Source organism: Jaculus jaculus, chromosome 17, assembly GCF_020740685.1.
Source record: "Jaculus jaculus isolate mJacJac1 chromosome 17, mJacJac1.mat.Y.cur, whole genome shotgun sequence".
NCBI lineage: Eukaryota > Metazoa > Chordata > Mammalia > Rodentia > Dipodidae > Jaculus > Jaculus jaculus.
This window is the reverse complement of record NC_059118.1, coordinates 3,844,412-3,870,758: the sequence shown is the minus strand read 5'-3', so window position 1 is coordinate 3,870,758 and position 26,347 is coordinate 3,844,412. Positions and strand designations below refer to the sequence as shown.

The 26,347-nt window shown below is 43.4% G+C and overlaps 1 protein-coding gene across 2 annotated transcripts in view; it reads left to right on the top strand.

The window, feature by feature from the left end:
* Positions 1-26,347, top strand: part of Ctnnb1 (catenin beta 1) — a 30,624-nt gene that overhangs the window by 1,531 nt on the left and 2,746 nt on the right. For both annotated transcript variants that reach the window (XM_045136336.1, XM_045136335.1), the window contains exons 2-13: positions 16,288-16,348; positions 16,713-16,940; positions 17,082-17,335; positions 17,419-17,657; positions 17,738-17,939; positions 18,922-19,066; positions 22,928-23,031; positions 23,111-23,449; positions 23,623-23,781; positions 25,210-25,329; positions 25,670-25,820; positions 25,905-26,026. In XM_045136336.1, the coding sequence (XP_044992271.1) occupies positions 16,336-16,348; positions 16,713-16,940; positions 17,082-17,335; positions 17,419-17,657; positions 17,738-17,939; positions 18,922-19,066; positions 22,928-23,031; positions 23,111-23,449; positions 23,623-23,781; positions 25,210-25,329; positions 25,670-25,820; positions 25,905-26,026 (2,076 nt within the window). In that variant the 5' untranslated portion in view covers positions 16,288-16,335. The remainder of the gene's footprint in view (positions 1-16,287; positions 16,349-16,712; positions 16,941-17,081; positions 17,336-17,418; positions 17,658-17,737; positions 17,940-18,921; positions 19,067-22,927; positions 23,032-23,110; positions 23,450-23,622; positions 23,782-25,209; positions 25,330-25,669; positions 25,821-25,904; positions 26,027-26,347) is intronic.

Below are 26,347 nucleotides of genomic sequence, written 5' to 3'. Positions count from 1 at the left end.
AGGAACTAGAACTTGGGGTGTTTTTCCTGCATTTTTGTGCTGTGGCTGTCTGCTACCATTAGTGCATGGCTGTTAAGGCGTTTTGTTTTTTTTTCTTCGCTGGGGGAGGATCACTTTTTTGCTTGCATTAAAGCTGCTGGTTCTCTTTATTTTACATTTAAACTTGATAATATCTGAACTAAAAAAGAAAGTACCTTCAAGTTTTGAGAGTGCCTTTTAAAAGTAGATAAAATGTGATTAATTTGCACCAGGTATTCAATACTTTGATCTGATCTTTGTTCTGAAGGCTGTGTTTGTGGAAGAGGCCCTGAAGTTCTTGCAGCAGTAGTTGGAAAACTTGCCGCCAGAGGAAGGAGGCTGAGGGCCTGGTAGAGCTGAAGTCACTCAGAGACTAGAGCAGCAAGCAGGTTAAAAGTTTGTCGGAAAACCCAACTTAAAAAAAAATGAAGTATTTAGCAGTATTCAAGTATCAAGAAGTATGAATGGTTTTCATTTTTTTGGACTAATTGTCACTTCCTGTATCAAGATTACTGTGTAGAAAATGTACATTGTAATAATAAAATGATCAAAGCTGACATTTTGTCTGTGACTGCTGATGACTGGGAATAAAATAAAACTTTTAAGTTCACGGTAGGAAGGCAGCATGAGCAGGTGTCTCTTAAGAGTGGTTTGAGACATGCTGCGGAAGCTACAGAGATCTTTTTTTAAAATTAATACAAGGTGGGTCAGGAAGAAGTGTGTGCGTGCATTGTTGAAAGTGGGGCGTCAAAGTTCCAATAATAAGCAGCAGGGAAATTGGAAGTTTCAGTGGTGGTCAGTTTAACATCTGGTTTTCTCTCTCTTAATGAAGGCTGATAACTAAGTGCCCTTTGCGCTTGATCAGAAGCATGCCTTCCATACTGACATCCGAAAACAGTCTCAACATAGTGCTCAGTAGAGCATCCTCTGGCTTTCTGTGGGCCCCTCTTGTCTGCTGTGGTATTGATTACTAAAACAGCTTACTGAAAATCTTTTTGAGGCATAGAAGAAAGCAGTACAGACCAGGGCCTCATGGTTCTCCTGTCCTTTCCTCACTCCCGTGCCCCTGCTGACAACACTGCTTGCTGTTCAGGAATACTGTTCAGTTGTGAGTGTGGTAGATAATTAAGCTAATGGGGCAAAATATGAAAATAAAGTCATTTGTGTCCATTGAAAAGGCAAGGGTAAATTCGTTTTATCGAGATAAAGTTCTTCATTTCCTCTGTTTACTTTAGGCTCCGTTGGTGTTTCATGCAAGACTGCGCTTGACAATGCTTGAAGCCTAAATTTATCTGTTTCGGCCTGAACTCTTCTTGAAGAATGTGTATTATCTGCTTTCTCCTTAAGAAAAAAGAAGCTTTTCAAAGAGAAACTCACAGTAGGAAGAACTATTTGGGTTCAACTTAGTTGTGGGCAGCTCTGCTTCTTCTAATACATGCCTTCCATGTCCGGAGTTTTGTCAGGGTTGAGTAGGGTTAGGACATGCTTTGGTCATGTTGAGTGCCCTCCAGTGGATACAATACGTTGTGCTTTTCTTTTTAAAATTCCAGCATGTTTGTGTAGACTGTGTGAATAATTCTGTGAGAGAATGAGTTATTAGGTGGTCTGGATTACAGAATAATCTTATCATATTAATATTGGCAGTTAAAAGATTCACATGAGAAAATGTCTCTGCCAATGCTTGCCTGTGAAAATTTTTATTTTTATACTATGTGATATATAATATAATATAATGGTAAACTAAAAAAAGCCTCATGTACAAGATGACTTTCGGCTGTAGTGAAATTTAGAAACAGATTCTCAGAAGTTAAAGGAAGTGTGAACTGTCTTTTGTGATCAGTTGTAAAGCAGAAATGTGTGTTCAGAGTGTGTGAGCTAAGGCAGTGATGCTGTGTGGACTGCACATGATTCTAGAGGGTGGGGCTGGCCTCTGCCTTATTTATGTTCTCTAGGTGTATGTGGCAGGGCCAGGCTTTCTGTTAGTAGCCATGTTTTTTGGCAAAATTTGCTACAAATCACTGTTGATTAGTAACAGGAATGAAGCACACTGTAAATTACTTTTGCTGCCAAATGGTCAGTTTGTGGAGAATTTGGAGTGTTTAATTTTTTTTTGCTTTTTGGAAAATATGATTGAGATGAAATTGTGTTGGTAGTGTAGGGAGGGAGAATGACCAAAAAAGTGATTACTCACTTACCTTTGGAATTCACTGGGGTTTTGTGGAAACAAGAACATTTTTCTTAAGCTATTTAAGGCATGGGTTTTCATAGCTGCTTGTATGGCTTCTTTTAAAGGCAAGAATGCTTCAAGTGCTGTGTTATTTCCACATGGATGAAGTGTTCACAGAGGCTCACATGTGAAGATAAGGGATGCCCAAGTTCATGCTTAATATTTGCAGTACAATCTGCGAGTTCCTATTTCCTATTTTTATGAGAAATGGGAGTATATTTTAAAGTTCTTTTTAAAATAACATGCATAAGGTAGGGGAGGTGGCTTAGAGTTAAAAGCTCTTGCTTGCAAAGCCTGTTGGCCTGGGTTCAGTTCCCCAATAAACACATAAAGCCAGATGCAAAATCGATGCATGTGTCATTCATTGGCTTGCAGTGGCAAAAGGTTCCGGTGCACACACACACAAATAAAATTTTAAAAATTATGTACATAAAACAAAAATCTAAGAACTTGATCTCTTGAAATTGGCTGATTGCTTTAACGCAGCATGCCACAGTTTGTTCAAGTTGCGTCACTAGTAAATGCTGTCTACACATTTGCTGGTATTGCATTGGAATAGGAATGGGTACTTAAAATTTGTCTTCAGGGCCAGAAAAATATGGGGTACCTGGGCCTGCGGGCCACCACAGATTGGAGGAAGAGTACCTGTCCCTTTGAAGCAGCCAGAGCAACTGCAGCCACTCTGATACACTGCTGACCGCCAACTCAGCCTCCCCTGTAGATGTAGGAGTCCAGGTGAATACTCAGCTGCCAGTAGCATGCGCTGTCTTGTACCCACTGTGGTAGTGCTGCTTGCAGTAGTTTTCCTACAGATTGTAGGAAATGGCATGCTCTGTGAGTTAGCAAATAACAGGCTGGTTTAGGCACTTAATGCCTTTTATCAATTGATGACAGAATGGCAACGTAACAGTATGTGTTAGTAACTTGCAAAGTGTAGGAATCTAATTTAGGATGAAGATGGTTGGATTCAGGGAAAGGGGGGAAATAAGTTGCTCATGACTTGACCATCTTAAGGGTAGTGTGGAAAGTTTTAATGAGAGTCTCACTGTGTGGGCACGTGTGATGACCCCTGTGTGGGCAGAGTGTACCACCTCAAGGTTTGCAATGTTCTTCAAATCATGTCCCACTTTCCAGCAAGTGCATTAACGTTTCTAGGTGAGACCCAAAACTTACATGGGCAAAGTTTCATTAAAAATTAATGGGCTATCTTATTTAAAGGTGGATTGCTTTTGGGTCAGTATAGATTTATGTAGGCAATTTAGTAGGTTTTGTTTAAATTTTTTTACTGTGAGCAAGATTTTTCATTTCAGAGTTTGAAAAGTTGGGTATATAGAGTTGAAACTATATTTAAGGGCAAACTGTGGCTGGACCAAAAATGTAAACCATGCAATTGGGTGTTTTACAAAGCATGCACTGAGGCAGGATTGTCATGAACTTGAGGCCAGGTCGAGCCCTTTTGAAAGGAATAGCAGAGGGATCTGGAAGAAGTGCTGCTGCAGCCACTGAATTAGTGGTCAGGGAGCCAAGGAGAGGCAAGTGGACCTTTGTAACATTAGTCCCAGAAGCATTCCAACCTGGTCTCACCACCACAGTGTCTCAGTGGAGCCCGTCAGGTTCTCTGGGGTTTTGGTTCTCTGAGACGCAGTCTCACGCATGGTATGGCTCAGGCTGGCCTGGAATGCAGTCTCTCTCCTCTGGTGCTAGGTTACAGGTGTGCAGTGCACCGCAGCATGTGGCTGGCCACTTTTGTAATAACCAGGCTTTCTTACCTGTGATTCATTTTGAATTTGTTCAGAAAGGCTGTTTTGTGTGTGTATTTAGTTTTAATTTCTTCGGACCCTTCCTATATAGTGTGAAGAGCATGGATTGCTGGATTTTTTTAAACTGACCTAGAGCAGCTAAGTTTATTTTGGTTAAAAATAGTGTGTGACTTTAGTTACTGTATTTCAAGTTCATCCATATACATGTTGTAGAAAACTTGATCTACGATGAATAGATTGATTCTAGAAGGCTGATAGATAGTTGAGATCTCAAGTGGTGGTAAAAGATGTTCAAAAGCTGAAGACTGGGTTGGTTGCATACTTTGACCAATAGGGCTTTCTGGGAGCTGAAGTAAATGTGATCTATGTGTCTTAAACACTTTACGGGACATCCATATAAAATACAGAGAGTTACATTTGCTGCACAGTTTTTTGAGTGTAACTGGAAAGAGGTCTAAATGGTTGTAGTAATAGCTACACTGAAGAGTGGTGAGAACATGCCGTTTTCTTTCAAAGTAGGAGTTGTGCCATTGAAGGCAAGGGTGTAGGAGTGAGCATTCAGGTTCTGTAGGCAGGCCAGATGCATGCCACACGTAAGGAAGAGAGGGGTTCTTGGGAGTTGTTTTCAGTCCAGGTACCCAGTTCCTGGGGTGAGCCACTGAAAGAATATAGCAATGCTAAGTATGGTGTATTATTATAACTATTTTATGGTTCATTTAGATACAAAAATAGACACAAAATGTTACTTAGAAACAGTATGCTAACATAGCTCTTTAAGTAGTCATAAGTTCAATAAATTCCTTATCTTGTTGCTTCTGTCGATTGTTGTAACTTCTGATTGTCCCTGGGTTCTCAGTTACACCTCCAGACATTCTGTTTATCATAGAGATCAGAGGCTAGGAAATGGAGAGGTGACATGTCTAGGAATATCAGAAGATCAGCAGACACTCAGCAGGATGATGATGATGAAAATGGTTTTGTTAATAAGTGGAAGCTGCAAGGTAGTAAAGTTGGATCTGGTTTGTTGGCTCACTCCTGTAATACCAGCACTGAGGAGGCAGAGGCAGGAGGATTGAGTTCCACTGTCAGCCTGGACTACAGAATGAGACCCTGTGTCAGAAGATTAAATAATTTAATAAAATCTACGTGAAATAAAATGGGATCTTGTTTTTCAAAGGGTTGCTTGAACCAGTTGTGCTTAAAGAAAGTTCTGAAGGGTTGTTGCTTTGTTTGTTTTTTAAGGTAGGGTTTCACTGTAGCCCAGGCTGACCTGGAATTAGCTGTGTAGACCCAGGTGGCCTCGAACTCACAGCGATCCCCCTACCTCTGCCTCCTGAGTACTGGAATTAAAGATGTGTGCCACCACACCTTATCTCATGGTTTTATTGGTATTATCTGCCAGGTGGAATTGCATTTCTCTGGAAAGCTCTAAGATAAAAGGACTGTTGAGTATTTTTTTCTTTTCTCCTCAGCTAGAAGCTGGGCAGGAACCCCTATACATCATCACTTGTATTGAGGGTCCATTTTACAGTGGAGGAAGTGTTGCTTTTGGGGCCTATGGTCTTAGTTTGACTTTGTGTAGCAGTCTAATGACTCAAGATAAACTTGTTTGGGAGAGGGTCCCTAGTGAAGTCAGTGTCTTTTGAAAGCCTTTGGTTGTCGCTTGTGGACCTGATGTCATCAGTGTGACAAAGCTTCTGTGATGATGCCCCTGCCTTTCACTGGCGGCGTCCTCGCATCCCTGCAGCACTAAGCAGAGAGGTGCAACGAGTGCTCTTCGCTGCTCACTGCCACTTCTGGACGGTTCTGTTTCAAAAATCCAAGCTTTCATGCGGATGCCGTCAAATTATACCATGACCCACACCTTGTCTTTTTCAGGCATTTGCCTGCATAGTTCTGCCTCGAACACTGCATTAGCGCCTGTCTGGTTGTTACTATCTCCTGGTCTGCCATAATTCTTGATATCAGAGTCAGTTTTTCAACCGCTAACTCAGAATGTGCATTGCAGTAGGTTTATGCCAGGATGTAAATTACCCACATCACTGTCGTGTTAGTTTTTGTGATGAAGGAAGTCCCTTGTCTGTGGTGTTCCCTCCACTCCCTTTGTCCCTGGCTGAGCTGTGACATCTGTCCCTCAGCCAGCCGCTTCCATGGACTTGTGCTCTGGATCGCATCCCTCTGCTGCTCTTTCAAGATCCTACTAGCATGCTGCTATTTTATACCATTGAAAAACTTCATTTTTCCCTCTGGTTTCTTAACTTTTAACCACCACCCTCGCTTTTGCTACTATTAAGGCAAACCCATTGAAATCATATCTTAAATGTGCTCTTCCTTTTTTGAATCTCAACCAGTAATGACAATGTTATTAATTTTAAGACACATACCACTTCTGAAGCACTTAGCACAATTGAGAAGTTTGCTGGAAATATCTTTACCCTTCACTTCTAAGAGCTTTCTTCCCTTCCTCCCAGCTGGAAGTTCTTGGCATTTTTTCCATTCTGTTTCTGACCTCTGTTGAGCTGAATGGTTGAGCTTATTTATTCCTTGAATCCCTCTCCTTTTGTTGTCCATATTTGCTGTCTAGCTATTAGCAGATTTTGTTAACTAACAGTTTACAAGCTTCTAGTCCTAACTTTGATTCTCTCCTCCACTGTAGATTCTCACATAGAGTTCCCACCCTCCTGGATGTCTTAAGAAGCTTCTCATGCATGAATCGTATCTCAGGCTGACCTTCCAGAACCATCTGTGTCTGTCATCGAAAGTCTTTTACTCATCCCTCGTCTTTCACATCATATCTTAGTTCTCCCTGCAGATCCCACCTGGTCTCCTTTTACGTTCAAAATCTAATTGTGATCTGCCGGAGCCACACTACCTTAATGTTGTGCTTAGTTCGTTGTGGAGCCCTTCTTCTGACTGGTCTTGCTTGCTAGCCTTCCAGCTTAGATGCATTCTTAATACTATCTACAACAGTAGACTGTGACTTGTTCTGCCAACTCTCCAGGAGTTCATTCAGAACAGCATCGGAATGTGAAATAATGTTTTGCTTTTTTCCCTTACCATGTGCCTTTTTCTGTTTTATGTAAGTCTGAAACAGGTAGTCAAAGGTTTGTTGGCTAAACATTCCAAAATGGCAGAGTGGCCCAACCTTACTATTTTGGCCTTTTGAGGTAGGGTCTCATTCTAGCCCAGGCTGGCCTCAAATTCACAGTGATCTGCCTACCTTTGCTTCCCAAGTGCTGAGATTAAAGGCGTGCACCACCATGCCTGGCTTCTTTTTTAAAATATATATTTTTTTATTTATTTGAGAGAGAGGCAGAGATAGATCGATAGATAGACAGAGAGAGGGAGGGAGGGAGGGAGGGAAGGTGAGTGAGTGCATCAGGACCTCCAGCTGCTGCAAGTGAACTCCAGGCACATGCACCACCTTGTGCATCTGGCTTTGCAGGCAAACGCCTTAACCACTTTAACCACTAAGCCATCTCTCCAGCCCTAACCTTTGTTTTCTTTCAGCTAATGCTGCATTTATTTTTATGCTCTCATAGACGTGGCTTATATACATAATCTCCTATTCCAGTTCACATTGTGCCTACATTAATCCAGTGAGCATGCTCTTGCTTGGCTCACTATTGAACTTACATGTTGACCAACCAAAACAGAGACCATTTGGTTTTGGTCTTGCTGTATCACTCAGCCTTTTGTGCATTTTGTACTCTCTTCCTTCTAGAATAATACTGTCTAATACGTTGTCCTGTGGTGCCAGAAATAGTCCATGTCTGTGTTGTCTGATAGGTGGCCTTTAGCTGCATGTGTCCGTTGAAATATAGCTGTGACTGGAACTGAGATTTTAATTCTACTTCGCAGTTAGATGTAAGGAGCTGCTGATAACTACTGACTACTGTAGTGGACAGGGCAGCCTTAGAAACTCGCTTTCTAGACCTGATTGCTCAAGCTAGGCACCTAGGATTCTCTTACCCAGCTCTAAGTCATTGCTCACATCTAGCTTTCTGTCCCTGGTGCTCTGGCCCTAGCATAAGCCACAACCATCTGTCACCCAGACTCTTGCTGTACTTAGTTGACTGTGTCCCTTCCAGGTGCTTGAACCATGCTGGAACAAGCTGTCTTGTTGGTTACTAGCCACTGAGAACCTGCTGATGCAGTTCTTTTCAGCCTCCTCTTACTACTTGGTGCACTCCTCTAAAGACTAACCACTGGCATACCTGAAGGTTCAGTTTTTTTTGGGGGGGGGTTTGAGGTAGGGTCTCACTCTAGCCCAAGCCGACCCCTGGAATTTACGATGGAGTCTCAGGGTGGCCTCGAACTCACGGCAATCCTCCTACCTCTGTCTCCTGAGTGCTGGGATTAAAAGTGTGCGCCACCATGCCCGGCTGAAGGTTCATTTTTTAAAGAAGGATCATGTTTTTTTAATGTGTCTTGTCCTCTACATGCAGTATTTGGTTTTTCTGGAATGTTCTCATTCTTTTTGCATGCTGGCCTCTTTGTATGCTTCTGGCCTCAGCTTGAAGATTCATTTCAGAAGATTCCTGGCAGTTCTTGAGTGGGACCTTCTGCTCCTTTGTGTCTTTCAGGTTCCCTTAACACTTGCTAGGATCATACTCAATGCTCTTTGCTTGTGCCTGACTCTCGTGATTGCTGCTCTACCCCAGTGCAGTCAAGTCCTGGCCTGTAGAAGATGCTTAAATGGTTGTTGAATAAATGAATGTTTGTGTGCATGATGTTTGCATTTCTTTGTCTTAAAACTATTGAGTAAACAAAGTCATGGGAAAGCTTTCTTTGGAACAACAACAAAAAGTTTGGCAAATTGAGAAAACAAAATAAGATACCAATGGGGCATTCATGTGTAGCTCCAAGTTATGACTCATTCATTGGTGTATTTTGGGACTCACAATAGAACAAAGGTTAGGAGCTATTCCTTGAAGTTCTTTGTATTGAAATAACAAAAGGGGGTCACATTCTGAAAGTAAAAACTTCCTAGCTCACTACTATGTAGTATTCTTAAGTATTAGAAGCATTCATAATGATAATGCATTGATTAGGTAAGGCTATCAAAGTCAACAAAGTGTCTGGAGGGTAGAATGGGTCTAAAGATCATGAATCTTGTATTTTTTCCTAGACTCCTTGTGGCTCTTGTGTATCATTTTTGTCCAATTTCATGCTTTTTACATAACTTTTTAAAGATAAATACAGAAAGCAAAACCAAGTAACCTATTAACCCACTTAAAGCCCCTTTGTATTCATTCTTCCTGCTTAAGCTTAATGCATTTAATTAAAAGGTAATTCACTTGTGTCTGTTCTCAGTGGAGGCATGTAATACAATGAGGAGCTGCTTACTTTCGGATGGCCATGAGCTAAAGGATGACAAGTCATGACATATGAACTGTGTAAAGTTCAGATTTGTTTCCATGAATGAAGTTCTGTTGGTACATAGCCACACCCACTAGTGTGGTTGTCTGTGTCTTCTGTCACAGTATGGAACTTGTGACCTACAGAACTAGACAATTTTACAATGTGGGTTTTACAGAAAAGCCTGATGCATAGTTGTCATGATCTGAAGGGGTTTAAGAATCTTAATCTCAAAGGTTATATGTAATTGCTCATTGTCAACATCTTAATGTATTTTGGGTCTACTGTCTACTTTTTTATGTTTTTGTTCATTTTTATTTATTTATTTGAGAGTGACAGAAAGAGGCAGGCAGAGAGAGAGGGAGGGAGGGAGGTAGAGAATGGGCATGCCAGGGCCTCCAGCCACTGCAAACGAACTACAGATACAAGCGCCCCCTTGTGCATCTGGCTAATGTGGGTCCTGGGGAATCAAGCCTCGAACTGGGGGTCCTTAGGCTTCACAGGCAAGTGCTTAACTGCTAAGCCCTCTCTCCAGCCCTACTGTTTACTTTTTGAACATTCAATTTTTGGTTGGCAGTCAAATTCTTCAGAGCTTAATATGCTGCACTGTTTGGAAACTAAAATACAGAAGTAAAGGTAAAGTTGCAGCCATCACTGAGTTTATTCATTGAATGTTTTGAAGGTCTGTGTACTGGTATGATAGGGAACAGACATTGGCAACAGCAGAGCAAGGCTCTCCTTGTGGGAAGTACAGTGGTTAGTGGAGTCATTGCCAGTTGTTTTGCATCAAGTCCATTTTGTAGGCCATTTAGTTAGCGTGTATGCTTAGAAGCATTTTCTAATGCGTTCACTATCTGGCTAAGGTGGCAGGCTGTGCAGTGCTGGATAGCGTCTTTGGCAGATGCCATTTTAAACAAGACACCTACCTCTGCATTCTTTTGGCAGGAGTGTGCAGAGCGTGTGTTTGCATGCTGAGTGTCGTCTTTAACGACTCACCTCCTGTCTGACTGCAGTAACCTCACTGGTCTGGTGTCTCCTCCATTGTCACTGCAGAGTGAGCTCTGTATGTGTGTTAGGGAGTGGGGGAGCGCAGGGTTTCCATGCCTATTCACCTGGGGCTCCGTACACGTTTAAGAGAACTGGAGTTCTAAATCACAGATGGCACCACTTGTATAAGTCCCAGTTACCCTAGTCCATGCCAAACCTGCGCCTTTTCCACACATAGCTCATGCCTTCTTTTACACCTGTTCCCTGCCCACGGAGTCTCCTCTGACTCTCTTACCTGGCTGCTTCCCCTGTGGGAAGGCCTTTGCTGACCATCCACACCCTGCTGCTAGAGTTGCACTCTTTTTCTGCCAGTCTCCTCTGCTTACTTTCTTCACTTTTTTTTGGTCATCTTGTTTTTTTACTGCTTAATTCTTTGTCACATAGAAGCTGTGTTAGGTGTGTGACTGAGTTGAGTTGCCATGCCAGGAACACAAACGACACTTAGGTGTGTTGAGTAGATGAATACACTGTCCACCTATGGCCCAGACAATCACCTATTCATTCCCACGGGTGTCATTTCCACCTGTTCTCTGCACACTGCACTGTACAGACATTGCTGTACTTCCTTCAGAGCCATACATGGGAGTCACCTTCCCATCTAATGGATAATGCCAGCGTAGTTAGCTGTCTGCCAGTTTAGTAAGCTGTGTCCATGCTTGCTTGCCTTGCTGTCTCCTCCTCTTCCCTGCAGTTTTTTTTTTTTTTAAGAAACACAGACTTCTTATTTATTTATTTGCAAGCAGAGAGAGAGAGCGCGCGCGCGAGCGAGTGAGCGAGCGAGCATGGGCACACCAGGGCCTCTAGCTGCTGCAAACAAACTCCAGATGCATGTACCACTTTGCATCTGGCGTCATGTGGGTGTTAGGGGCTCGAACCCAGGTTGTTAGTCTGTGAGGTCAAGCGCCTTGACCACCACTAAGCCACCCCCCCCAAGTGCTTTAAGTGCTGTCTGTCCTGTCCTGTGTGCGCAGGCATTAGCTTTTCAGAGTGCGCCAGGTGCTGCCGTGTGCTGTGTTCCGCTCTACGAGACATCTCATGCATAGCAAACAGAGTTCCCAGAACTTAAAATTTACACATAAACTCCTACACGTTTTCTCTATTGGTTTCACTTAACTCATACTTAATATGATTCAGCTTCTTAACTGTGGTTTTATTTGTATATGTTCTGTTTGTTTTTCACTTTGATGTGTATTTGATGGAATAGAGGTTTGATTTTTTTTTTCTCTTAATTTAAACCAATAAGGAAAGGTATAAGAAGGAAGTCACAGGAATGTTTGTTTGTGATGGTGTTTACTGTAGCATTGTTAGAGTAGCAGTGATAGTGGGGCAGGATGAACTCAGTGTCCATGAATAGGAGTTGACTAAAATAACACTACAGATTTTAACCACAGTACAGGTGTTCATTATTTAAAATGGGCTCTTAAGGAGTTGCTTTTTATATTTCTATTTTTAAGCATATTAAATAACAAGTATGCCAAAATATTACTATAAACTGTTGGAGGATTTACATTATGGAAATGACAAAGAAAAATATTGGCCCAAGTCTTAGGTTTTGAAAGGAAGCGATCACTTGAATGGCCTGAGTTTTCCTTGCCATAGACATTTTAATTTAATTTCTCTCAGCAATTTATGTGCTTGCCTTTTTAAGACAATGGGAAAGGCATAAACTCTAGGTTCTTTGGAGGAGCAAGGGTCATTTGATGGATGTTCTCAGTGGCTTTTCCAGGAAGATTCTTCAGAACACAGCTGGAGAGTAAAAGCAGAAAGGAGACTGGAGCTGTGACTTCAGTGCATTTACCTAAGGTTTTGGATTTGTACATTAAACTTTACTGAAAATCTTACACTCTGATATTATATCACAAGTTAGACATTCCTGAAGTAGAATAGTATTTTCTTTAACATACAATAATTAACTAGCTTTGTTTTTATTTTATTAAAGAGAGAGAGAATAGGTGCGCCAGGGCCCCCAACCACTGCAAATGAACTGCAGACGCATGTGTCCCCTTGTGCATCTGGCTAATGTGGGTCCTGGGGAGTTGAACCTGGGGTTTTTGGCTTTGCAGGAACCTTAACCACTAAGCTATCTCTCCAGCCCTTGATAAATATTTTTGAAAAGGTGACTTGTTAGTATGTACTGTCCCTGCAAAACCAATTAATATCTCTGTTTATGCAGCAAAAATTACTCCCAGTTATTAATAAGCAAATTTTTACAAAGTAGTAAAGTAAGCTAATCTTTATAGGCACTTGAAAAATAACTAGTGTGAAATCCATATTTATTATACTAAGTAAATAGTCTCATGTTTTGTTAAGACCTTTATAGTCTGAACCAAGTCAAAGAGATGAGCTTTGACAAAATACATGATTGGAAAACAGGAAGAAGAAAAATGATTGGAACATGTGTCCACCACCTCACTGGACAGAGTGAAGCACTGAGTAGGTCATCCTTTGGTGACACAGCACTGTGGTGGCTGTGTCTGTGTTAGGGTTACCTGCTCAAATCCTTCATAGTTGTTAAGTACCCCTTGCCTGTGTCCATTGGTACCTGGGATAGATTTTCACACTGTTTCTTATCCTTCTTTCTGAAGTGACTGTTAGCTGGAGCTGTGGTCTTTTTCCACATTGTTGTTGGAGATTTTCATATTTAGTTTATATTCAACTTTTAAGGGTCTCTTTCTAACCCAAGCTGACCTGGATCTTACTCTAGCCCAAGCTGGCCTTGAACCTGTGATGATCCTCTTACCTGTACCTCTTGAGTGGTTAGGTTAAAGGCATATGTCACAATGTCTGGCTACAACTTTTAGTTTTTGTTGTGTTTAATGGGGATAAAAAAAATATTTCTCCCCTTTCCATCTTATCCTTATCTTTAAAGTCCTTTCTTTTTGTGCAGTTTTTCTGCTGGCTTTTCTTTAGCTTTTACCTTTGGTGTTGAAGGTTGTCCAGAGTGGTGCTGAGTAAGTCTGGTGGTGAGCTCTGTGGTCCCTTAGTAATTGGCAGGGTGAGGTGGGAGGAAGTCATTCCTTGGCTTGAAGGCTCTGGTGAGAGGCAGAATGAGGAGAGCTTTGCTGTGGTTCAAGATTCTGCTCTGCTTTGACTTCTCTCTGGACAAACTCACCCTTCCTTTGGTGACTCATACCTAGAGACTTGGCATCTGTCTGCTGTTGCCTGCCTTGCTCTCCACTTTGACTCCATGCTTTTATTCCTCTGCCTGCTGGTGACATTTGCCCCTTCCTGATCTCCTATGGTTGCCATGAGGAGCAAGAAGAGCTTGTTTTAACTTCTAGTATGTATATATTCAGATATTTTTATACACATGCATTGTATGCATGGACATAAGAGCTTAGACATTAACACCTCTCTCCCCCCCCACCCCCCGCCGCTGCCGCCCAGAGTGATTATAAGTCATGTCCATGCTTCCAGATCAGTCTACATAAGCAGACGGCCAGCTAACTCTGGCTGTCCATTTAGGGGAAGGGATCAGTACTGTGCTTTTTCCTTTCTTTCTCAAAGCCAGTTGTAAGCTTTCTTCAACCTGTATAAAATGGCCAGCTGGTTTCTTAGGCCTGTTTGCATTGACCAAAGGGAGAGCTCAGCATGGATGTTTTCAGTCTTATTCTCATGTATGTGTGAAAGCTGGAATGGGAACCTATTTTCTGGGGATAGACAAGTAGACATAACAAAGATCAGCAAGATGAGTTAAAACACAGCATTCCTCCCTTGAGAAATGAGCATCATTTGTGGTCTGCAGCGGGAGGCTTGTAGAGTGAATGACGTTATTCAAAGCAGAAAGATTTGATGCCACCCTCCAGTCCTGTTGAATCAAAGTGAATGATGAATATTGTTTTGTAAGTCATCTTAAATATGGGGTCCTTGAGGACAGGAATGACCTTTGTTGTTTTCTGTTACTGGTCTCTTTGTGGACATGGAGCTGGTCCATCCTCTTGGTACTGGCTCTAGATACCAGGTGGTCTGTGATCATCAAAGTTTAGTGATTGAAGAGTGATATCAAATCCAAGTGTGGGGCTCATGCCTCTAATCCCAGCATTCAAAAAAGCTGAGGCAGGAGGATTGCCATGATTGAAGCCAGCCTGTTGCTATGGGGAGAGGTGGTGATTCCAAAAAACAGAGGGACTAGGAAAAATTGACATATACTTCCTTAAGCATAGAGAAAATAGTGTGAGGTTTCCAACCTCATTGAACATCTTTGCATTAATTGAAATTACAGTTGTTACCTAAATATCCTGTTGTTGATCTTGCATACCCAATATTAGGTTGTAAATACTCCAGTGTGTTATTATAGTGCAAGGTGAATTGTATGGGGCAGATTTTATAATAAAGGAGATTCTGTTAATTAAAAAAAAAACCTGGAGGCTGTGAGGCCCTGAAAACTTCTCCTTGTAAATAGTTTTTATGGTTGACCTGGCGTTTTTCATGAGTGTTGGGTAGCAAAACCAAACTACAGCTTAGATACTAAAATTTCCTGTGTGAAATGATCACAGATAGTAACATCCCAGTAGGCACTGTTAGTTTATAACATTAGGAAATATTAGCAGATGTGCTCTTTTGTTGCAGACTCCCTATTTGAAAAGTTATTTTAGGGCTCAAGGGATGGTTTGGTGGTTATGGCTTTTTTGCCTGCAAAGCCAAAGGACCCAGGTTTGATTCCCCAGGACCCATGTTAGCCAGATGCACAAGGGGGCACGTGTGTCTGGAGTTTGTTTGCAATGGCTGGAGGCCCTGGCACACCCATTCTCTCTGTGTCAAATTTTAAAAAAGTTATTTTACTTTGTAGTTAAAAACTGTTCTAGGGCTGTAAAGATGGCTTAGTGTTAAGGCTCTTGCCTGTGAAGTCTTAAGGACTAAGGTTCAATTTTCCAGGTCCCACATAAGCCAGATGCACATAGTGACATTTGCATCTGGAGTTCATTTGCAGTGGCTAGAGGCCCTGGCACATCCATTCTCTTTCTCCACTGCCTCTCTGTCTTGAATAAAAATAAATTTTAAACTTGTAAAAAAATTTACTATTCTAGGGCTAGAGATATGGGTTAGCAGTTAAGGCACAAGTTTTTAAAATAAATAAATCTTTTTAAAACAAGACTTCAACTCAGGATGTTAGCTACTTATTTTTTTTTAAATTATAGTTCTAATCAATTCTAAACTTTGCTTCATGAAGGTATTTTTTGATTAACAGTGTTGTATCAGAAAAGATCTGACTTAAAGTCCCAGCGGATTTGTGTGTCCTTTCAAAAGGTACATGCCTCAGATGTTTCTGTTTGGTTCTTGAGATAGGATCATGTCATATAGCTTAGAATAGCTTCTTAACTTGTGGTCCTTCTACTTTAGTTTGCTCGGTGTTGGGATTTGAGGGCATTTGCTACCTGTGCCTGGTCCAATCTGAGTTGCTTTAGTGAAAAATTTTAAAAAGGAGAGGCCTTTAGGAATTCACAGATCAGTTATTTCTTGGTTTTGTTACTTGTTTATTTGCAGGTAGGTATGCTGGAGTCTCTTGCTGCTGCAAATAATATCAGATATCTGTGTCTGGCTTAGAAACTGAACCCAGACCAGCAGGCTTTGCCCCTAGCCACTGAGCTACATCTCTCCAGCCTAGCAGTTAGTTTTTGAGTGACCTGGTTGCCACTAAGAAGAGCATCTGTATTTGCTCGTCAGCTGCAAACTGCTGTGACATCCCAGAGAGTGGGGCCTGTTAGTGAAGAACAGCTGACTTCTGAGTCTGTCTGCACTGCACGACATGGAAAGATTTATTTATTTATTTTTTTATTTTTTTGTGGGCATAGTCTGTGATATTTAGCAAGCAACTTAGCAGCTTGTATTAAAGTCAAGTTTAAGTCTTAATGACTTTTGATTAACTTTTTTCAGGGTATCTGAAGATTTGCATACAACTGTTTTGAAGATCCTGTTTGGACAATGGCTACTCAAGGTCTGTGTTACCTTCAGTTACTGAATTGGGCTCTGTATCACGGCTGTCAAGGCAACCTGGCTTTGCTTTTCCCTTGCTTGCTTGTCAGGCTACCCTGTTGCTCTGTTGTCTGCTCACTCCTAATGGCTTGGTGAATAGCAAACCAGCTGCTAGGGCTGTCTAGTGTGATGACTGCTTCTGGAGCTGAACCTCTGCACTGTTCTTCCTTTAGGACATGGAGAGCTTCATCAATAAGCCAGTCCTGTCTCTCATTCTGCTTTTAGAGTTGACTTGTTTCTGAAAACCCTCTGTGGGTCATTGTCATAGGTTTTTACAACATTCAGATAATTTTCAGTGCACCAACACCAACTTCTCATTTCCACAGCTGACTTGATGGAATTGGACATGGCCATGGAACCAGACAGAAAGGCAGCCGTCAGTCACTGGCAGCAGCAGTCCTACCTGGACTCTGGGATCCATTCTGGTGCCACCACCACAGCACCTTCTCTGAGTGGCAAAGGCAACCCCGAGGAAGAAGATGTAGACACCTCCCAGGTCCTGTACGAGTGGGAGCAAGGGTTTTCCCAGCCCTTCACTCAAGAGCAAGTCACTGGTAAGAGCTTTACCACATTATTTGAGCATATTAGGATAGAGGTTGAGAACTGAGTGAGCTGAGCAGGGTGTGAGAGACTGGTGTGACCGTTGTCTCCAGGTAGTGACTCGCAGGTAATGAGTATTGACTTTTTCTTTCCAGATATTGATGGGCAGTATGCGATGACTCGAGCTCAGCGGGTACGAGCCGCCATGTTCCCCGAGACATTAGATGAGGGCATGCAGATCCCATCCACACAGTTTGATGCCGCTCATCCCACTAATGTCCAGCGTCTGGCAGAACCATCCCAGATGCTGAAACATGCCGTTGTAAACCTGATTAACTATCAAGACGATGCAGAACTTGCCACACGTGCAATCCCTGAGCTGACAAAACTGCTAAATGATGAGGACCAGGTAAGCTGTAGCCTGGCTAGAGAAACAGTGTTACCCAAAATCAGTATTGGAAAACTAATGGTGTCTCTCACTTCTGCCTACAGGTGGTGGTTAATAAAGCTGCTGTTATGGTCCATCAGCTTTCTAAAAAGGAAGCTTCCAGACATGCCATCATGCGTTCTCCTCAGATGGTGTCTGCTATCGTACGCACCATGCAGAATACAAATGATGTAGAAACAGCTCGCTGCACTGCTGGAACTTTACACAACCTCTCTCATCACCGTGAGGGCTTGTTGGCCATCTTCAAGTCTGGAGGCATTCCTGCCCTGGTGAAAATGCTTGGGTAAGAACATAGGCACAGTGCCTCAAGCTAAGAAGAATGCCGTGGTAACATTGCTGACGAGGCTATTTTCTTCTTCCCAGCTCACCAGTGGACTCTGTATTGTTTTACGCCATCACAACTCTCCACAACCTTTTATTACATCAAGAAGGAGCTAAAATGGCAGTGCGTTTGGCTGGTGGGCTGCAGAAAATGGTTGCTTTGCTCAGCAAGACAAATGTGAAGTTCTTGGCTATCACCACAGACTGCCTTCAGATTTTAGCATATGGCAATCAAGAAAGCAAGGTATAGAGTCATTCTTTTTTTTTTTTTTTTTTTAAAGAAAAATATATTTGTATTTATTTGAGTGAGGGAAGAGAGAGAACAGGGGCATGCCAGGGCCTTCAGCTGCTGTAAATGAATTCCAAGATGTTTGCTCATGCATCCGGCTTATGTGGGACCTGGGGAATCAAATCTAGTCATGCTCCCAGTGTTAGTTATATCTGACTGCATGTTTAGTGTGTCTTGCTGTCATGGAGAAAAAAACATTGTGTACATGGCACCGGCTTCTCCTGTGTTCAGTCTTGCATAGGACATAGACAGTAAGATGGTTACCGTGCTGGGGAGCAAAGAGGGTTGTGAGCACCCATGAAACAAGCAGGGCTCATGCAGTCTTGGAAGGAAAAGTTCAGCTTTCAAGGGTGAGAGGAGGGCATGGCTAGTTGAGAAAATGACATCTTAAAAATCTCAAAGAGGGAAGGAGTGTGGTGAGGCTCTGGAATCTAAAAGTTTGGTGTCATGAAGCTTTTGAGGTGAGGCTGTCAAGGTGGCAGATCTTGTAAGGCAGCAGAGGCATGAAACACAATGAGGTGTGTTTGCAGAGAGTAGGGACAGGGCTTAAAAGTGGTGGAGTTGGAACTGAAGGACAAGAACAATTATTTTAATGTCCTTTAAGGTACGTGTGAGTAGGAAAATCAGAGGGTCAGATGTCAAGTATCCATTTTGGTTCAGTTTCAGTGAGTTGGTTTTGATACAACTTAGGTCGTCATATGGTTTCTTTTACTAGTGTGTGTGTGTGTGTGTGTGTGTGTGTGTGTATTCAGCCAGATCTTTTCTTGGAAGGACTAGGGTGTGAGTGGAGTTCTGCAGTAGCAGTGGAGTACAGAAGACGCCGGCATGAGGGCCTGAGCGAGGCTTCATAGCAGGCTGGCTGGGATTGCTGTGTGACACAGGAAATGCTGCAGCACTGTGCCAATGCGTGACTTGACTGTGTGCCCCATCTTTTTAGCTGATCATTCTGGCTAGTGGTGGACCCCAAGCTTTGGTGAACATAATGAGGACCTACACCTATGAGAAGTTGCTGTGGACCACGAGCAGAGTGCTGAAGGTGCTGTCTGTGTGCTCCAGCAATAAGCCGGCCATCGTGGAGGCTGGTGAGTATACTTACTTGGCTCTCCTACAACAGCACCTGCTGTGGGGTCTGTCAGAGTGTAAGCTGCGCTTGCCGCTTGGCTTGGTGCTGTTTAGCCCTAATGTAGGCAGTTCTCACTACTCATTAGTAGTAGTAAATGCATTGCAATTGACTAGCAGACCTGTGAGTATACAGAGGAAATGAGGACACACAATTTAATAAAGTACAATTTTTGCATCAAAGTGATAATTTTTATTTGTTAGCAAGTTTCATAAGCAGTGTTCTACTGATTGTATTCAGTTTTTTTCTGTTTTTCCTGTATTCTAAAACTTTTAAAAATAGTTTTTAAATTTATTTGGTAGAAAAAGAGAATGTGGGTGCACCAGGGTCTTCAGCTGATGGAAGTGAACTCCAGACACATGCGTCACCATGACGTGGGTCCTGGGAATTGAACCTGGGTCCTTTGACTTTGTAGTCCATCTCCTTAACTGCTAAGCCATCTCTCCGACCCTTCCCTGTTTTCAATAAGACTTTTTTGTATGTAGTAGTGTATGTCTTGTACATGTTGGTACCAGAACAAAAAATTACATGGTTTGCATTAAGACCTTTTTGGGTCATGAAAATAGTTTTCAGCCTGGAATCCTTTCTTCTTTCAATGACTCACCTAACAGCAACTGCCTAGACTGTTGAGACTGTTGATCCAAGCTTCCTGTCACTGTAAGAGCAAAAAGACATGAGGAAGAAGTAGTGTTGTTACCTCAGAAAGGGGTTGTGATTACCTGAGGCATCTGCTGAAGAGACCATAGGCTTGAAGAAAGGTTGACAGTGATTTCTTAAAAATACAGATTTTGGATGTATTTAATCAGAATTCCACTAAGGTCAATTAAATAATTTTATTTGAAATTATATGGAAGTTGACAGGTATGGGCTTCGGAGCATAGGGAATATTGATGTTCCCAGGTTGCTCTGATGTTAATTTTGAAGATACTTAGTACCTATAATTTTTAAAGCAATGTAATAGGAACATTATCTGTCTTTACAAAACAAAATATCTGGTACCTGTACTTAGTTTTGTGAAGGTGACAGGAATATGCATTAGTAAATACATGCTGCACATGTCCGTGATCCTAGCACTCTGGAGGCTGAGACGGGGAACAAGAACTCCAGGACAGCCTGGGCTTTGCATGAAGAGAACATGCTCAAAACCACAAATGCAATGTGTGTCATGACAGAAAAGAGCAAGTAATGATACCAATGAAGAGTTTAGCTAGTGGTCATTTTCTTGTTGCTGGGACAAAGCACCTGGCCAGAAGCACTTACAGGAGGAAAGTTGATTCCAGGCCTCCAGTTTGAAGGGGAAGCTTCATTCTGGTGGAGCAAAAAGGGCAACTGGCTTACACCTTACATCAGCAACAGGTACAGCTGGCTGTCAGTAGTCAGTAGGCTAAACAACCAAAGGCCCACATCTAGAAATGCCTTCTCTAGTAAGGACCTGCATCCCAAAGGCTCCTTCTGCCAAGGACTAAGTAGGACACTCAATCACAAACACTGCAGGCTGTGGGGCACATTGTACAGTTAAACCACCACAGGGAGGGCTGGCTGTGGGGTGGGAAGGGAAAAGCGCTTCCTGAGAGGGTGCTGTTCAGACTGCAGGCCAAGGCCCAGCTTTGTCACTGTCTCAGAGACTGCTAGGTTGCATGCTTTTCATACAAAGGGACAGCATCAGGTGCTGTGCTTGGGGAGCAGGGCATCGGAGAGAGACCTAGGTGCCATGGGAGAGTTTGTGTAGCAAGAACCTGAGCAGTGGCCAGATGTGTGGATCAGGATCAGTGGGCCAGAACTGGCTTTCATAAATCCATACACAGGTGCTTCACGTGGACTTATGTTCTGTTCTGAAACCCGAGGTGTAGAGTACATAAGTTTACCTAGGAAGGTGGGTTTAGTCCAGATACTTACGAATTTGGTCGTTGAGGAATTTTGAATGGTGTTGAGCAGAATAGTGGGGTGTTTATTTTTTCTAATTTTACTAGTACAGTAGAAATTAGGTTTGAGGGGTTAGGGAGTTAGTCATAGTGCTTGACTTGGAAGCATGAGGATCAGAGTTCAATTCCTAGAAACATTATTACAAAAAGGTGGGTGTATTAATGCATGCCTGTAATCCCAGGGCTGGAAAGGTAGGGGGGGAGGATCTCTGGGGCTTTCTGGACAGCCAGTCTAGTTAGGTGAGTGCCAAGATGGGCATTTGCCTGAGGAATGATACCTAGCTTGTCCTCTGGCCACCACAGTGTTGTGCACACACGAGCACAGTACAACAGTTGTCTAGGAATGAACTACTTTGCATAGTGAGAGGTAAGTGCTTGGAGCGTGTGAAGTAGTCCTTGAGTGTAGTAACCTAGGAACTAAGGGAGTGAACCACAGAAAGTGGTTTTCTGTGGGGATAACATTGATAGCATGACGATAAGGAGAATTATTAGAAGGGATTGCTAATTTTTTTTTGACAAATTAGTTTCAGATTGTGGCATTCAGAGTAATATGTGTGCTTGCATAAAAATGTAGGGATAGAGCTTTGAAATTTTCTTAGTGTATGAAGGTAAGAGCAAGAAAGGGAGGTAGGTCTGTTTCAAAATGACTTGTTAAGACTTACCCCCTAGACCTGCTGAATCATGTCTGTTTTTAAAGTCCCCTGGGCCATTCTGGTGAGCCTCTGGGGTTAAATTCACTCTAATCGTAATAGTTACATAGAAACTGGGAATGAGTCTTTGGGGAGAGAAGGTAGTCATTTAACAAGTGCTGATCAGGACCTTCCTTCACAGCTCATGCTTAGGAGCTGGAGTTCCTTTGTGGAGGGAGATCATGTATCTTGCTGTCTTTGGAAGTGATTTCAACTGAAGAAACACTGGTATCTTACCATGGTTCTTTGCCAAGATAAATGTCCCTAAGTCCTAAACACTAGGAAGTTTCAGCCTTTGTAGTTGACATTTGGGGGTGACACGTTGTTGATATGGACTCTCTCTCTGTTGCCCAGGGTGGCCTTGAATTGAACCTAAATGATTCCAAGTAGCTGGGATTGTAGGCACCAGACGTTGTGTGTAGCTTGTGGGTCACAGGCAGTCCTAGGCCCTCCCAGGATTGTTCTTACCACGACTTTGTATAGTTGTACCAAGACTTGGCTCAGCTGTCTGTGGAGAATCTCAGTGTTCCCTCCATTTCTTGTACTGTTTCTGTGACACCTTAGACCCTCCAGCATCCTGTGTGCCTTTAATACATTACTGTATATTGTTTAATATCCCTTGTCCTACAGACTGATCTGTCTCCATTCAGAATAGAGCCTGGTACTGAATATTGTTGAGGCGAGTGATTGACTGAAAGGAATAGGAATGACCTTTCAGGTGGATGATGGAGATAATGACACCTTCCTTCAGAAAGAAAAGGACCATTAGCAGTTTAAAGTGTCAGTAGTGAGGTTGAACTGAAAAGGGGAAAAGTGGGTAACTATATCCTAGGATGATTTCTTAAGTCTTAAGCATGTGTATCATTGGATATGCATTTTTTTCTTTTTCTTTTCCCTTTTTGGTTTTTCAAGGTAGGGTCTGTAGCTCAGGCTGACCTGGGATTCACTCTGTAGTCCCAGGGTGGCCTTGAAATCACAGCGATCCTCCTACCTCTACCTCCCAAGTGCTGAGATTAAAGGTGTGCACCACCATGTCTGGCTTTAGATACGCATTTCTAAAACTAGACTATCATACACGAAGCTGCTTACAAAACCCAAGTTTTGTAATGGGAGGAAATAATGCCTTAAGGGAGGACAAGGTAGGCTTTAGAAGTGATGAGAGAGACATGCACAGCTGATGGCCATGGCCTTGTACCCTTTTTCAATTGTTAGGTGGAATGCAGGCATTAGGCCTTCACCTGACAGATCCGAGCCAGCGCCTTGTTCAGAACTGTCTCTGGACTCTGAGGAACCTTTCAGATGCTGCAACAAAACAGGTACGATGTGAGGAGGAAGGCTGCTGCTCAGTGCGGGGTCTGCGGGAACGGGTGTCAGCGTGTGGCTTTATCTCCACAGGAGGGAATGGAAGGCCTCCTTGGAACACTTGTTCAGCTTCTGGGTTCCGATGACATAAATGTGGTCACATGTGCAGCTGGAATTCTTTCTAATCTCACTTGCAATAACTACAAGAACAAGATGATGGTGTGCCAAGTGGGCGGCATAGAGGCTCTTGTGCGCACTGTCCTTCGTGCTGGTGACAGGGAGGACATCACTGAGCCTGCCATCTGTGCTCTCCGTCATCTGACCAGCAGACATCAGGAAGCTGAGATGGCACAGAATGCTGTTCGTCTTCATTATGGACTGCCTGTCGTGGTCAAACTCTTGCACCCACCGTCCCATTGGCCTCTTATAAAGGTGAATTGTCAGAGGAGAGTGTTGGATTACTGCCAGGCACAGGGCTTGCGTAGTAGGAGTCACTCTGCATTGGCACAGATTGGTGGAGTGGGATGTGGGGTTCTAAAGTGTTATGTAGTCTGTGCCAGTGTCAGAAAATAATTCGGGTTGTATGCCAATTCTTTTACCTGCAGGCCACTGTTGGGTTGATTCGAAATCTTGCCCTTTGCCCTGCAAACCACGCGCCTTTGCGCGAGCAGGGTGCCATCCCACGACTAGTGCAGCTGCTTGTTCGAGCACACCAGGACACGCAGCGTCGCACGTCCATGGGGGGAACCCAGCAGCAGTTTGTGGTAGGTAACTCCTCCATTCTTAGTGAGCAAGGAATCCTGAAGTACAAATGGCTTTTTGGGTTTTGGCTCCCCCAGCCCACTTCTGAAGGGTGGTGTGGCTTCTGAGGAGGCGGAGTCCCTAGTTGTACCTCCCGGTCAGTCTTAAAAAGGGACTGTGGAGCATAACTTGATTCTGTGGGGTTCAACACGTAAAACAGTGTGTTCATTTAATGGATGTAAAGCTTTACCTTCTCCGGAAGTATAGAGCCTTCATTTGAATGCAGGTGTGTCTACTGTCCGAGGGTTTTAGCTCACACCTTCAAACAAACACTGTAACTTAACCACATTGCTTCAGAGGTGAGAAGAACCTCCCAGAACAGGTCCTGTGAATCCGGCATTGAATGCTCAGTTTGTGCTCTCCTTCTATTCGTGATGGTCACATCTCTGGCATGCTTAATGGAAGGTAGAGGGCACCTACCTTTTAATTTTAACTCTCGTTTTCTAAGAAGAAAGCTTCTGTGTTCTCAGAACCGCAGCTTGACATGGAAGCCCGCAGAGGCCTTTCTTCTGCAGAGGCCACTGCCCTCCTGTCCTGTACAGGCACATGGTGGATTTTCTGCTGGCAGCGCAGTAGAATTTTAGCAGTTACTAAGTATAGTAGTTGTTAAAAAATAGAGGGAATGGGAGCTGGGGAGATGGCTCAGTGATTAAGGTGCTTGCCTGCAAAACCTCACAACCAGAATTTGATTCTCCAGTAGCCACATAAACCCCTATGCACAAAGTGGCACATGCATCTCCCATCCGCTTTCCTCTCTGTCCCTGTTTCTGCTCTGCTTCTAAATCTATTAAAATGGGGGGGGGGTGTTTTGACATAGTGTATTACTTCCTTTTACCTGAAGTGGTTGGTGGATCTCTGTGGGGTTTGAGATACAGCCACCTTCCCTCAGTGTCTATGAGGTTTGGTTCTAGCCCTCCCCCGAAGAGTCTGAGGTTGCCTAGTCTCTGGTATTCCATGGACCTGCACACTTTACAGTGGTAGTTGTTCCAGGAATCATTAAAGAAACATTTCCTTTATTGCAAGTATTATGAGAAAATTAGAATGGTGCACCAGGTCCTCTTGCCACAGCAAACCAACTCCAGATGCAAGTATCTGGCGCAAGTATCTGGCTTTACTTTGGTACTGGGGAATTGAACCTAGGCTGGCTTACTTTGCAAGTGCCTTTAACTACTGAGCCATCTCTCCAGTCCTCTTTGGTAGTTTTGACCTGTGGTTGACTGTAGTTATGGGTTCCACAGGAGTGCAGAGAGGAGGCCTTCAGTGGCATTCAGCATGCTGGAGTCCTCCAGTTAGGAGCATATTGCAAGTTAGGGGCACTTTGTGGCATACAGTGTGCTGTGCAGGATGGAAAAGCCAGTCAGGTGTATAAACTTGGTAACTTTTTGGTACAGGAGGGGGTCCGCATGGAAGAAATAGTTGAAGGTTGTACTGGAGCCCTCCACATCCTGGCTCGGGATGTTCACAATCGGATCGTAATTAGAGGATTAAACACTATTCCACTGTTTGTGCAGGTAACTTGGTTTTAAATTAAGTATCCCTAAAATTTTGGAAAATAGCAAAATAGAGGTGTCAATAAGCCCTTCAGGTGTTTTGTTTTTTTCTTGTCTGGAGGAGTACGTTGGGACTCGATCCTCAAGCAGCGGGAGGAGACTGTCCCATGAAGGCGGCAGGCTGAGTATGGGAAGGAGAGCTGGCTTTGAAGATGGGGCTCCTAGCTTAAGTGATGATCTGACGCCCAGGGTTCTCGGTCAGCGTTCTCCTTGGGACGCAGGCCCAGGGACTGAGTGACAGTGTGAAGGCTGCTGCCGTGCCATTAGGTTCACTGGCTCTTGTTCTGCGCTTTCTCTCTAGTTGCTTTACTCTCCCATCGAGAATATCCAAAGAGTAGCTGCAGGGGTCCTCTGCGAGCTGGCTCAGGACAAGGAGGCTGCAGAAGCCATCGAAGCCGAGGGGGCCACGGCTCCTCTGACGGAGTTGCTTCACTCTAGGAATGAAGGAGTGGGTAAGTGCAGTGGGGAACGGAAGCCTTCCCCTCCCGTGCTCCCCGAGCCTCAGCTTCTCAAGAGCTCTTCTCCTCCCTCCTCAGCAACATATGCAGCTGCTGTTTTATTCCGCATGTCTGAGGACAAGCCACAGGACTACAAGAAGCGGCTTTCGGTCGAGCTGACCAGCTCCCTCTTCAGAACAGAGCCCATGGCTTGGAATGAGGTAGGCCTGTGCAAGCCCGTGCAGCTGTCTGCTAGAACAACTGCAGCTCCTTGACGCCTCTGCACCCCCTGCCCTAGGCTGGCTGGCAGCTGCTAGGGAAAACGGCTTCAGAGAGCCTGCTCAGAGTACACAAAATAGTCGCTTAGAATTCTTGGGAAGAGAAGGGTGGGTTGAAAAGTTTGACGAGATTCTAGGGGGCTGGCACTCATTAAACACTTGGTCTCACGTATGCCTCCACTGTCCTCGGTGCAGGTACACGTTGAAAAGTTGTTTCTAATAAACACACTTCAAACTGCTCTAGACTTTATCTTACCAACCCCA